General features: G+C 32.6%; 2 protein-coding genes across 3 annotated transcripts in view; both read right to left on the reverse strand.

Annotated features, from left to right (window-relative positions):
• Positions 1–2,203: 2,203 nt before the first annotated feature.
• Positions 2,204–14,374, reverse strand: part of LOC125057708 (CD151 antigen-like) — a 32,691-nt gene continuing 20,520 nt past the window's right edge. The window contains exons 1-6 of one of the 2 annotated variants that reach the window (XM_047661533.1): positions 10,629–10,709; positions 10,348–10,557; positions 7,192–7,383; positions 6,148–6,321; positions 4,810–4,959; positions 2,204–3,023 (exon numbers count right to left, since the gene is read on the reverse strand). In XM_047661533.1, coding sequence (XP_047517489.1) covers positions 2,880–3,023; positions 4,810–4,959; positions 6,148–6,321; positions 7,192–7,383; positions 10,348–10,485 — 798 coding nt within the window. In that variant the 5' untranslated portion in view covers positions 10,486–10,557; positions 10,629–10,709 and the 3' untranslated portion in view covers positions 2,204–2,879. Of the gene's footprint in view, positions 3,024–4,809; positions 4,960–6,147; positions 6,322–7,191; positions 7,384–10,347; positions 10,558–10,628; positions 10,710–14,374 lie in introns of those variants that run through there. The other variant, XM_047661534.1, reaches the window with a different exon arrangement.
• On the reverse strand, positions 10,674–13,467 carry LOC125057707 (sorting nexin lst-4). Its single transcript, XM_047661532.1, has 2 exons — positions 13,282–13,467; positions 10,674–12,659 (listed from the first exon to the last, which is right to left on the reverse strand). The coding sequence occupies exon 2, from the start codon at positions 12,642–12,644 to the stop codon at positions 10,974–10,976; it is 1,671 nt and encodes a 556-aa protein (XP_047517488.1). The 5' UTR covers positions 12,645–12,659; positions 13,282–13,467; the 3' UTR covers positions 10,674–10,973.

A 14,374-nucleotide genomic window follows, 5' to 3' on the forward strand; every position in this document is an offset into this window, starting at 1 on the left:
TAAATAACCATATGATTTCGTCATTGTCAAATATATAAATATTAGCGTAAATTCAAATAACGAACACTGCATTTCGAAGTAAATGTATTATTAGAAACGGGTTCATAATAATTTAAAAAAATTATAAAAAAGTTTGTGTAATTGGGAATCGAAAGCACAATTCAAAGTAGCGTCCATATCCTGAAATAATATATGTTTCTTTTGCACAATTGATATTCAACTTTTTAAGATTCAAATTGTTAACAGAACTGCTATAGCATATAGCTCAGTAAAGAGCTAAGATAATATGAACATTTCAGCTGCATGAAACTTATGATACAACATAACTTAATAAATGAGTAAAAAAATATTTAATTATTTTTACATGTGCGCATATATTCTAAAATAGATACGTTTTTGCAGGCGTATCGAAAACTATAGGTATTGTCGACTTAATGTACTAAGAATCTGATTATTTTTCAAAATGAATATAAATGTTCTTTTAAAAAAGTAAATAGTAATGTTAGTTTAACCTAAGATTCAGATTCAGTTAGCGCTATTGCCGAATCTTATCCAGAGTTGTCAAGCTGACAGCTGTCAAGTAATTTTTCTGTAGGAAGTTTGACATCTGACAGAACAAGACAAGACTGTCAGTACGGCAACGACGAATGATTATCCTTTATTGTATTATAATGTATTATCTTCATTCATAATCAGTAATAATATTAAGATTTAATTTGTTTATATACATATTTTGTTTTTAACTTGCTTATCCCTTTGTTTGCTTTTGATGTCTTTGTTTATTTTTTCTCGCGTGTCTCTACCTTTTATTTGTAACTGTCATAAAGATGAAACTATTTCTATTTAAAAAATACGAATGAATTTATAATCACCTGATTATAAAAACGTCTTAGGGAATTCACTTGTTTTTAAGCGAATTCATATATGAACTTTGAGTAATATTTAATATGAACAATACTAATATAAAATATCTACATTATTCACCAAAGTCTTTAAATCTATTAAGTACTATTGATAATAATATAGCACCTTTTAATCTTAAATCTCATACAAATGTGATGTCTAGTTTATATTTTTTTATTGCGGGTAGAAACAAAAGTGTCGGTTTTTATTTACGATGCTATACGGTATATCATACAATAAGATTAAAGTAATATGTATTAGAATATATTTATCATATAGCGTCTATTGATTTGCCGACAATTTTTTTTCTATTTTACTTTCTCGTTTTTTTGTATCTACAATTAACAAAGTACAAAACAAGGTTATCTGAGGCTTAAAGTACGCCCATCAGTAAAACATCAATGCCAAGTTTAGTATCTTATTGGCAGTCGATTTTTCTAAAGAAAATAATGCCCCTTTTGTTCCGCTCTTTAGGTGAGTTTCCCCCCAACGAGGACCCAAGCTCAGGTAGAGTGAGGTCAGGTAGTGACACTCTTACTCAGCTAAGCTTAGCTTTTTTTTATATAACAGGGGGCAAAGGGGCAGGAGGCTCATCTGATGTTAAGTGATACCGCACTCACATTGGCAGAGGGTTTGCGATGTGTTTTATAAATTGGTATTTGTTGGTTGAATTGGTTCGATAATACTTCAGTGGGCAGCTGGTTTCACATAGTGGTGGTGCGCGGCAGAATCTGCCTTAAAAACACAGTTGTGGAACGACGGACCTCGAAGTGATGGTGGAATTTCGTATTCTCAGCTGCTGGTATTAATCCGAACAACTCTGAACACTCCGTGGTAAATTCAGTAGAAGATGCAGGTCAGGTAAACCGACATGAATGTACTCTGGCCGACATGAGTGTGCCATGAAAAAATTACTATTTATAGAAATATCGGATCCGTTTAACATGACATTGACGTACGACATAAATTCGTTAACAATATAGCCTATGACAATGAACACAAGTTGATATTTGGTGACTTCGAATAATTTATGCAAGCATAATTTAGGGCCTAACTAACGCGCTAAAATCGTCGACTAAGTATTGGACTGCGCTTTAATAGTCATATATAGTTAATGTAGACCTGAAAATGTATTTTTGCGAATTTTTTAACAGAATTAAAAAAATAATAATATACAGGACGTCCCAAGACTATGGGACATCAAGGGAAAGTAACTTAAATATCGTACATAAGATATTTAGCTGATATACTTTATTTCGAAAAGTGTACTTACTTACTTGCGATTTGTGTAAGACGAGAAGGATCACATTTTGAGCATTTCATCAATAAATTTCCAAAAAAATACGTAATTGACTTTGGCAGTTTCATGTATGTTTTTAATTTAATTAAAATGACAAATTTCACAACAGTATGTTACTTAAGAAGATTTATTATTTATTGTTCATATTCTTGATTGGCATCAAAAAAATAAGATGTTTTTTTCACATTTCAGTCAGTTCGATTACAAGACGAGACAAGTAGTTTATAGAAAATCATTGAATGCAGTAATACTTACTTTACTTAAAAGTTAAAAGTAATTATTAGACTTTTCATAATAAAATAAAGTATTCTTTCAGCAAAATATACTTTACGATATTAAAAGTACTTTCCCATTATGTCCCATAGTCTTGGGACGCCCTGCCTGTATATAATTGTTATTTAGAGAGGTTTCAAAACTAGTCAAATCCGCGTTTTATTATCATTCTGAAGAATAATACGCGCAATTAAATACTAACATTATCGCTAATAGTAGATATTGGAATATTTTTCTCCGAATGCAAGGGACACGGCGTTCGTCTAACATTTCGTTTACTTCGGGAACTTTCGGCCATCTTTGGCGCTCTGTACGAGCTCCTATTGACCGGTTTGGATAGATCACCCGCCGAGGCCGATTTGTCGAAGACTTTTCTATTGGCGGCTGGGGCCTTAGGCCGGGGTCAGTCAATGACATGTTTTATTTTGACATACAATACGCAAGAGAAGAAGAAACCGAATATAGGTATGACGGACATACCAACTCCTACAGCTGCGAGGATGACCAGCTGATCTCGTATGTGCTTCGTGAACTCGTGCACGCAACCCTGGAAGTTAAATAATATAATAATAATAGCCTTTAAATAATACCGCATGATTAGAATTCAGAACAAAGACTGTCCGATAGTCACGGTACATTCATATTGATAAACAAACACGAGTTGTTTGACGGCTTCATCATGCCATGCAAATAAGAAATGCATCGTGAATGTCATAAAAGTGGATGAAGCGAGAGAGGAGTCAGGACCGTAGCAAGAGGAGATCCGGGGGTAGGAAAGAAAAAGATAAATAAAAAAAATATATAATAAGATAAGATACGTAATATGAAAGACTAACCTGGACGTGATTGGTATACAATAAGGAAAAGTGAAGGTCAATGGGGAGGCCTTTGTCCGTAGGCACACATAATCGGTTGTCTTTGATTAAGAAACACAATAACTATAACATATATACAGTTTAAACTCTATGTAACGACACTCAAGGGACTCTACCTATTTTGACGTTACAAAGAGTTGCCGTTAAAAGGAAAGAAAAATCTGTATTAGAAAAAGAATGTTTATTTCAGACTAAGGTTTTGTACTTATTTAATTCATATCTTGCGATATTGAGGCAATTTCGTGATAAAGCTCATGCAAGTATGCCCAATTTGTAAAAAAATGGATGCGTGTAATTATGGACGCGCGTAAGAAGTAATACTTCTTTGGCATTATTAAAAATAGTTTTTGATTGCATGCATATAATTAATTACAATTAAATAATCAAAGACAGGAAAAGGAGTCATTATAGTCAATAAAGTTCAGTTGACATTTGAAAAATTAAATAAATAAATATTTATTATTATTCTCTTACATTAAGTGTAACATAAATTCTATTATTATTCGAATGTTGTTTTTAAATTATGTCCAATGCCGTGGGCAACATCATTCTGTTAATTTTGTGTTACGGTGCGCGCGCATCGTAAAATTTCACTCTCATAAATTTTTCATAACTAAAGTAAAGAAGTACTAAAGAAGTATAACTTCAATAAAGGATTTCTTGGAAAGTTCGGTACGTATCACGAGTACCGACAGTCGAGTTTATTTCTCGCTAGGACAATAAAGCGACAAAACAAAGTACACAGCTCCGCAGTTTTAACTAATTTTGGCAAATTAAAAAGTACTCGTTAGTGTTGCTTGTTGTCGTTATTGAGGGTGGGTGTAATGCTATGTAAAAACTGTAGAGTGTATCATTGTATAGAAGACAAGCTAAACCAACCAAAGCCGACTGATTTCGACGCTTTAGGGGGTTTTCGTTAAATCGAGTGACGTTACATGGGGTTTACACTGTATTTTGTATTTCTATAAGGCTATAAATACGTAAATAAATAAATAAATAAAAATGTTATATGTTCATTGTAATAATATTTTCCTCTTTTTTTATAAACAAGATAAAATTAATTAAAATCATAGCAGCCAGGTCGATGTTATATTTATAACACATTATATGAACAGTACACGTTTATCCGTGTTTATTAAAATAATGTTGATTATTTGATTTAACGGAAAGATTTAAAAATTATAATTCCCATTTAATTTTTTTAAATAAAACCGATTTATAGGGTATCAATACCGCTTGAAGTTTCCAAATCAAGTAAAGCAGTCAAGAAACTCTCCACCACTCTTTTTAATCGTCAAGTTTTTGTAAGGTAGTGCAACCATTACGCCCTGTTTCCCTTTTTATAAATTTAAAATTATGTTAAATAATTGTAAATTTATAATAATACATAACTTTAATCCGGTTAACTTAAGTTAACTTTAAGGATGGTCAAGTATAATGCCACGAAGGTATACTTACATGGTAATATATATTGGAGGGATGATCCCGCATACCACAGCGGGTGGTGACAGTCTTACAACAGGAGTCAGGAACTAGCAATCTCGGATCATGTTCGTGCCAAGCACTTTTACGCCACTCGGTATATCTGTTCGCCCCACAGCATTTGAACTGAAATTATAATATTATATATGTAGTAGAATTTGTAAACAATTTTTGTATGGATAATCCTGTGGAATACAATAGCTATGGGGTGAAGGGAGTAACAAACTTTATCAAGTAAGAATTCAACAGAGTTTAGGTTAATTAGCTTATTTTCAATTATTATTTATTGAATAGCAAAAAAGGTCGTATATCTTTAAATAATATTATCTATGGTATAGAATCTATTTATCACAGACAATATAAACTTTAAAACAATTAAAAAACAGAACGTTTGAACCTTCCTACATTTGACTAAAAATATTTTTTAAATTTAGAACGCAAGGCGGCCATATTGGATTATTCTGTTTGTTGTGTTTTATTTTGAAATCTTGAAGGAAAGTAATTAATGAGAATAAAACAATTCTCCTGTATATACTCTCTGCCCGATTCATAAAAATTAAATCAATCTAAATAATCTATTTGAATATTTGTTTTCGCGCTGTGATGGATAATTCTTTAGATACAACGGTGCAATTACACTGATTTAGTGTATTACTTATTTGTTAAGAGATGGCGCTGCAGTTCCAACAACACACGATATCGCTGTACAGACCCACCAACTTATCTGTGAAATGGAGAAAATGGGAACTACGGCCGCCATGTTGAATTTCGGCAGCTACAGGTTAGTGTTGTCTACTTTCTTTTTGTAAATTACCCGATATTTTTTTCATTGATTACTTTTTTACGTAATTGTAACTTAAAAAATATAAAGCTGAGTGATTCAACTACCTATAGTTCTCGTCACATTTTATTATTATAAAATAATGTTAGGTATTGTTTAAAATAATAAAATTATGTTTATATGTTTACCTAGTTTCTTATCTGACATACCCAATCATGGGTAATTTTTATTAATTTGCAACACTAGAGCGACGGTGGCGCTACCACTCAGTTCGCAGATAAGTTGGTGGGACTATAAAGCAATGAACTAATCCCTGATCTCGGTGACGATACACAGTCAGTACCCATACAGTTGGGCTACCGCCAACAGGGGCTGGCCAACTCTATACTCTATAGAAAATTTTCTCTCTAAAGAATAATAATCTCCACAAACACTGTGTTCTTCAGGTCTCATAGCTAGTGATAAAATATAATATATAACACCAACATTAGGAAAAAACAATTCAATTCGCTAGAAAATTGTTTGTTTCTTACCTCAGTCTGCATAATATCCACAGCGTCCGTGACCACAGTATCAAGCGCGTAATTTGTTATGAACGTTGCGTTCAGTTCGAATCGTAGTTCGTCCTCTACAGCCACTTCGTAGTAAAAGGCAAGACCACCCGCACCCACTTCCAATAAGAATGTGATTAGAAGAAAATATGTGTACTGGAATTAGAAACATTAAAGTATTTATAAATAAAATAAATAAAGATATTGATTCTGCAACGGGCGCAATTAAAAGATCTCTTCCAAGAGACTCTAAAAGGAATAAATATGAAAAAAATTGAGAAAATAAAATATCATAATCAAAACGTATTTACAACTTAGTAATGATTACTTTGTGACTGACTGCTCCACGACTTTAAACCAGGTAATAAAGAAATGTTAAGGGCCTTTAAAAGATTTTACCACATCCTTGGCATTGCAAGTGTCCAAGGGCAGAGGTTAGCACTTCTATGTGAACTTTGATTGGCTTGTCTAAGCCAAAAAATACATATATTTCTGTATTTTTTGGCTTTGTAAGCATTTCATTTATATATTCACGCCTTTTTCCCAAAGAGCATGGATCTTCACTTGCTATACGGTCCCGACATACCTCCCTTCATCCAATTTTATGACATTTACCACGCATGCTCATCGGTTATGGGAATTAACGTATGTAAAAACAGTCTATATGTGAAATTTGTAAGACATTCTTCAAGTTGCTTCAAAATTCTATCACATTATGACTCAACTATCAGTCGAATGATGTAATAAACGTTATAATATTTACAACCAGCATATCATTTGCTTTTATCAAAATATATTCAATTTTCCTTTAGTAGGGCGTATGGCTCTTTTTTTTGTATACAGAGGTATAGTTTTTCTCTTAATGTCAGGTACTTTTTTTATAGAATTGACGGTATGTATCACTTATGTTAATAGATTAGAAACATAATACTTGGGCAGTGATTAGCCGACTTATCAAACTGTAGTAAGCTAGAAGAATTACTTCCAAAATAAGAATCACGTAATAATTCCAGTAAAGATACTCACACACAATAAGCTAGTTCTGTTTTCAGTCTTCAGTCCACAGCAGCCAAGTCCACAAAGAGGCACGCCCAACGCACCAGCGATGCACAACAAGTAGGATATTGCAGGATACGTTGGAGTAGGCAGAAGGGCCACAAAGCGGTGTCTGGTTGCGATTGTCCATGCACCAACTAGGAACACGCCTGCGCCTGCAAACTGTGGTCAAAATAACTATAAGAATGTATGCGAGGAAGTTGTTATAGTGAAAGTGCAGTCTCTATTCGATAACTCATAGCTATGAGACTATCCGGCATGATTCGAGTATCGGATAATCATTTTGTCCATGCGTATTGTTAATGAGAATTTAAGTGCGTGCCCCTACTTCACCATGCCTTCTGCTGATAGAGGACAAATCTTTGTTTTTAATTTATTTTATTATTAATTACTAAAGATGTCATGTGGAACATGGTGTAATGGTTGCAGTTCCTTTCATTGTTTAAAACAAAAAATTGGCGATTAAAAAGAGTGGCGGAGCGTTTATTGCCAGTTCTTCTCTTCGGTTCTACGCCCTTAACTGGCAGTAAATGTAAAATAAGTAGGTATTTCTTTTTGACGTTCATAAGTGTACATTGTGTTACCTAAATGAATTGTTTTGATTTGATTTGTGTCCCGGATGTGTTCAAAGACCTTTTTTTTGCTCCCTTGGAGTTGACAGCTCAGCTTGGGTAGTTTTGGCGTGCGGTCGGAATTGGCTTTTCCCGCGACTAGCGCAAGGGCGTCTCCAGGGAGACTAGGACCTCGAGGTGGTCAATGGCCTGAAAGGCAGGACGGAAGCACACTGGAGTGCGCGAAGTCCGATGTTTAGGTCCACGGTGCAAGGCCTTCCCCGAAGAAGGCGATTTTTTACCCTAATCTGATATTGATTTTGCTTTGCCGTGCTTTTAATTTGTTTAGCTATTGGGTCATCCGGATCCGTTAAGACATGTCGAGGCATACAGGTCTATTTTGTCGGGAAGGAGTGTTCCAAGACCGACAATTTCTTGCGATATATTAAATAATCTAACATAGATCAATGAGAAGATAATTATAGAGTTATTAGACTTAATGTGTCAGAATATTTTATTGGTATTCGTTAGAGGCAGAGAGCCAATTAGCGGAGAGGTGCATACTTATATGCGGGTTGGTAATTAAAGTTACGAAATTAACACTTTTGGAATGTGATGCAATAGACACTAGAAACATTTACTTTGTGCAGTTTTTTAGAGCGTTTCAAGAAATAATTAAACCTCTATTGCTTTTTTTGTACAGCCTCAACTTGTCTGACAAAAAATATTTAACGTTATGTGTAATTTCATTTTATAAATTTATGTCTGCACTTTACCCTTAGTATTTTTTACCTACTAGGGTTGCCTGGAAGAGATCGCTTCTTAGCAATAAGGCCACCCTTTGCCTCCCTCATTTATGTTAAGTATCTGAATGTTATGCAACAAAGTCAATGTCAAGTTAATAAATAAATTTACAACATAAGACCCACCAATAATAATTGTTATTCGCCTATATACTGGGTATATTAATCAATGAAATAGACTGAACTGTCGCATGTTATGGTACTTTCAAAACATAATATAAAATTATATGTATGTATCATTACCATAAATCAAGGAGTGTCCCTAACTCATCTTCATGGATTACTCAAAATATGACTCATTATCGATCAAAGAATTCCTTGTAAATTAATAAAAAAAATGGCAAATAATTTAAATAATTATCGAATTATAAATAATAGTAATTGCCTTTCCATGATCACAAATAAAATGTTTAAAGAAGTCCTTGAAAGGCGTATACGACAATTTAAAACATCAATCAAAATCATTTATTCATTTAGGTAACACAATGTAGACTTATGAACGTCAAAAAAGAAATATATATATCAAATGCTTCCAATTTTACATTTACTGCCAGTTCTCAAATCAAGGGCGTAGAACGCAAGAGAAGAACTGGCAATAAACTCTCCGCCACTCTTTTTAATCGCCAAATTTTTTGTTTTACACAATGTTTGTAAGTAGCTGCAACCATTACACCATGTTCCACATGACATCTTAAGTAATAAATAATAATAAAATAAATTAAAAACAAAGATTTGTCCTCTATCAGCAGGAGGCATGGTGAAATAGAAGCACGCACTTACATTCCCGTGGGAACACGCATAAAACATTGAAGGAGTTAAAAAATATAGCTAACCGTAGTTATTTAAAACTTTTTATAAACACGATGGTAACGAAATACAGTTTGATACTAGCTTAAAAATACAGACTAATGCTAGTTTTAAATTTGAACAGTTTTCTATGTGTTTTCCTAATACCAGCAGGATTGCATTTATTGCCGGAGTGGTCTTGAAATTGCTGCCAATGGAAATTAAACTGTATTATAGCAGAAAAGAGTTCATATTCAGCATGTGTAAAAATTTGTATTTAAGGCACGTCGACATTGAAATGTGTATTTGATAAAGATCAAATTTTGTTGCATAAAATAATAATTAGTCTTCTTGAATATGGTTAAATTAAATGGTTAATTGCAAGAAATATGCATAACTATATAAATATATCTTTATTCAACTTGTATAAAAATAACATGGAAAATCAATTTATTTTCCATTTGTTGCCATTTTTCCAGTCTCAGTTTAGAGTTTAAAAAAATTAAGCAAACTGTTACATCACATTTTGCAAGAATCAATTACTATGATATAATTGATTCAGTAGGTAAATGATCCTTCTTTATCCTTCTAAATTTATAGTTATATTTTATAGTTTATTCTGAATGTTTCCTTATTTTTGTTACATACAAGTACACATTGTTATCCATGTACACAAAAATAGCAATATTTAATCCAATCAACAATAAACTGATTAAAATTCACGGAAACTATTAAGAGTAATACGATTAATATAAAACAAGAATAATTTTGAAATTATTCTTGTTTTATAATTATAATTGAAAAAGTAACATTACAAATTAAGTTCATTCAGCATTCGGCATTCAGGGAGATTTTTTCATTGTAAGCAAAGTAACTTTATTTTTCTTATTTCAAAAAACAACTACTCCATACACTGATTGGAATGTACTATAATACTTTACACCCAATTTATAGTTTAAAAGTAAAACTTAAGAATGTAAACTTACCAGAAATATGACATTAAAAATATGAAGAACACATTTTAGGAAGTTGACGCTACAGCAGTCTGCATCTCGAGATTTTCTGGGTTTAATTGTCTTTTTCTTTGATATCAGTGCACTGGCATCTTTTTTTTCACTTGCCATTATAGCCAAAACTTGTTACTGAAAATTCTCTTGTGGCCGGGGCTATCTCATCTCGCAGATGTTTTGAGATACCTGTAAAAAAAACAGTAGAGTAAAAACCATACCCGTTAAGATAAACATGTAAATGTAAAGTGGATACTTACAATTTAAGTTAGAAGCTTTGAACGGGTGTGAACATTTAAAACAAATTTAAACATACAATATTTATTATAATGGAATACAATAAAGCTATAAACAAATTTCTCAAAATAGTTGAAAAGTATTACAAATAAATGTAATAAAGGAAGTAAAAAATAAACTTGATAGAAAGTTACATATATACACATCTTTTATATAAAAATTATTGAAAATTCAGTCCATTTTCATCACATCCTTTCCAATCCTTCAGTTTTAAAATTAATAAAAAAGATATAGGTGTCCCTTATTTGTAAATGTACTCACATACATAAAGTCAATATAGCACAATGTATTAATTTCCTAACAGCAGGTTAATCATCATATTGGTGCAGCGCACCTTCTAGTTTATCAACGATTTTTTTATAAAATGTAATCTGCTGTTTTAAGAATTTCTGCATGGTGGCTTTTATATCAACTGTTCTCTCAGTTTTGAAATGATTAATTTCAGCAAGCAGGGCGTATGAAATGACATCAGTTCGCCTCTTAATCTCATTTAATTGGGCTATTTCCATTTTCTGTTCATTTGTCAACCTTTCACATTCACGTTTCTTTTGTACTGCAGCTTTGTGGTTACCTAGACAATCAGGGAATGATCCCACAATACCTTTATATAAGTGAAATTTATCACCTAAAGGTTCAAAATCATATTTAGGTTGATCCTCATACATTTTACCTATTTCAATATAAGCACCTCCAGTCATTTTAATGGCAGAGGTAAGCTTTGATGTAGATACTATAGTTCCCTCGTCTAAACTCAAAGCATTTCCTAGATTATAAAATGCCTCTCCCGTCTTTTGACAATCAGTTTTGTATGGTCCTTGGAATCGCTTAGTTTGTGCAAGACACATATTCGTAAGTAATTTAACGGATGAATCCATACTGCCTATAAAGGTATAGCATTGTTCAGTAACAACCTCAACTTGTGAATGCAATAAAGCTTTTTCAGGTACAACTAGTGAAACGCAATAATTTAATCCAAGTAGGTTGTCTCTTTCAGCTTGTCGTTTTCCTGCTTTCCAGCGTTTTTCATCAGTGCATGTGAGAAAATGTTGCCATACTTCAGATTTTGATAGAACAGGGTGTTTACACATCCAATCAACAAATTCCTGCAGCTGAACTCTCCTGCGTTCAATTAATTGTTCATCATATCTCCCAGATATTTGTTTATCTGGTAGTGGTGGTATTGGTATCAATGTGAACTTTTCTTGTAAACGCTCATGGAGCCAATCAAAATGTTTATATCTCCGAGAGACTTGTATATTATTAAAAGACGGCGTTAACTGATATGCAATAAAGCTTTTAATTCCTTTGAACTTAGATTCTTTTTTAGGAGATGCTACAGTAACATGATAAGGTTGGGAAATTGGAGCCCAACAGTAGCCATCTTCATCTTGAACAATATACACTTTTTCAGAATCTGACACTTCAACATTTAAAGTACCAAGCAGATAACTTTCACCACTTACTTTTGAAGATGGAGCAAACTTACTTTTTCTGACTGTCCCCACAGATGAGAATGTGGATGCAGTGTCTTCAATATGCTGATTATAATCACTTATAGGCATACCAGGCAATGGTGCTAGTGGTTGTGGATTTAACGGTGCTTTATTTTGTTGTGGACCAGGTCCTATTTCTGAATAAGTGTCATCATCCCAATCGTCATCCCAACCATCTTCATTTGATGCTCCTCTTTGGTAGTTACTATCACCTGCACTATATTGTTGATCTCCCCAATCGTCAGCTGCTTGGTCATATCTTGGTGCTGCAGGTGCCATCTTAGTAGGAGCAGACTCATCCTGGGTCATTTTTCTTACATATGCAGCTGGAAATAGTCCAGTTTCTCCTTTAGAATTCCTTCCTTCCCACCATCCTTCACCAATCTCAGTATTTACGAGGGTCAAAACTTCTCCACTAGTAATTGACATTTCAGTTGTGCCTGGCTCACCTGAGAAGTCATATAGAGCTTGTACTTGGGTCGCCATGATTGACCCTTTTACCTACAACAATAGCAAAACATGTTATTAATTGTAAATTTATATCTAGTATAAGTATATCATGCACTATCTTATCAAGTGTTATCTAGAAAAGTAAGGACTGTGCATACAAAGTGATAATTTTTTTATATGCATGAATACTAGCATTACAAATGTTAAGAATTAAATAGGGCGTTATTCTCGGCAAGGTGACACATTTTAGTAATCAAACCAATTAATAATTGGCCGTAATTGGTGAATAGGCGAGGCGGTGCCGGCCAGACGAAGAATAGTTTTATTTATTTTAATCGGAGAAGTTAATTACTACGGACTACCTATCATAATTAATCATAATATGTTTAAGATGTAAACACACTTGTATGTTACTCTATGTAAAAATGGATAATATTAAATTACACATTTTTACACTTATAAAAAAATTTGATAGTAATTGAATTAAAATAAATATGCGTTATCAGAGAAAAGTAATAATTAATGGATATTAAAGTCTTGTTTTGTGATGGTAATCAATGACGTCAGATTAAGCAAGTGAGAATGAAAGTGAAAAACATATTCTACTTGAACACTACACATAAACCACTGAGATTATTATAAATTAAAATATAATAAAATCGTTTTTACTTACTTTGTTCACAAAAAATTATCAAAAAAGCGCATAACTCCTCACAGACATTTGTGATTTGATGACAAATTGACAATTCGACTCACCCGAAGAATTTGTTATCTTTTTTCATGGAAATTCGTTGAACGTGGCAACAACCACAATAATTTAGACAATTTTTATTGGAGAATATTGTAAATATAACCAATAGGAAAATAGGATATGATAAATCAGCGAATGGTAAAACGTTGATGTTTTTCACGCGATACTGACATTTAAAATACAGACTACAAAACTCCTTCAATTGACTAATACTCTTTAAGCAATGTATTAACGAATTATATCGTGGAGTACAAGGTAGTTCTAAGTTCATTGTTATTTAAATAAAAACAAAAATTTCAATAATAATCGTTTTCATAAAATAGGAAAAACAAAGAAGGTGTTGCCCGTTTACGTTAAACCTTATTATTCTTGAACCTCAAGTTGTTACGGCAGTAGCCGCTAGATGTCGCTTAAATTAATACATAACTAATATTTACATGTATAGAAAATTATATTCTTATTTATATGTACATAGGTAGTTGTATTAAAATACTTACACGCGTTAAATTACTTAAAAGAATATAAGACAATTTTGAACATTATTAAAACAATATTACTCATATATATTTTTATGGGCACCGTAGTATTAAAATAAGTGAAGAAATTAAAATAAATAATATTTTCATATCGGTGTTAAACCCTTATAAAATAATAATAGGCCAATCCTACAAAAACCACGCCTTCGTTTTAATTCCTATCTTAATATTCCATTCGAATTAAATTTTTTAATCTAATTATTAAATTTCTCGGGCGGCATACCGAATTTCCACTCATTTTCATTCATTTTCAATTCCTGTCATTTTAATTTCTAGTTGGAAAAGAGGAAATAATAATCGTCTTCTTTCATTTATAGGTTTGATAATTCCGGGATTTTTAATGCATCAGGATTTTTTCCCTATTTTGCTTTACTTTTTTTGTTTTGTAGATTATTTACATTGGTATTGTTTTATTTTATTGTCATCAGTCGGCTACAAGTTTCCTCCTTTGCACTCTTTGAAATATGAATATATTTTTT

The sequence above is a fragment of the Pieris napi genome, chromosome 17 (assembly GCF_905475465.1).
Source record: "Pieris napi chromosome 17, ilPieNapi1.2, whole genome shotgun sequence".
In the NCBI taxonomy this organism is placed as follows: domain Eukaryota; kingdom Metazoa; phylum Arthropoda; class Insecta; order Lepidoptera; family Pieridae; genus Pieris; species Pieris napi.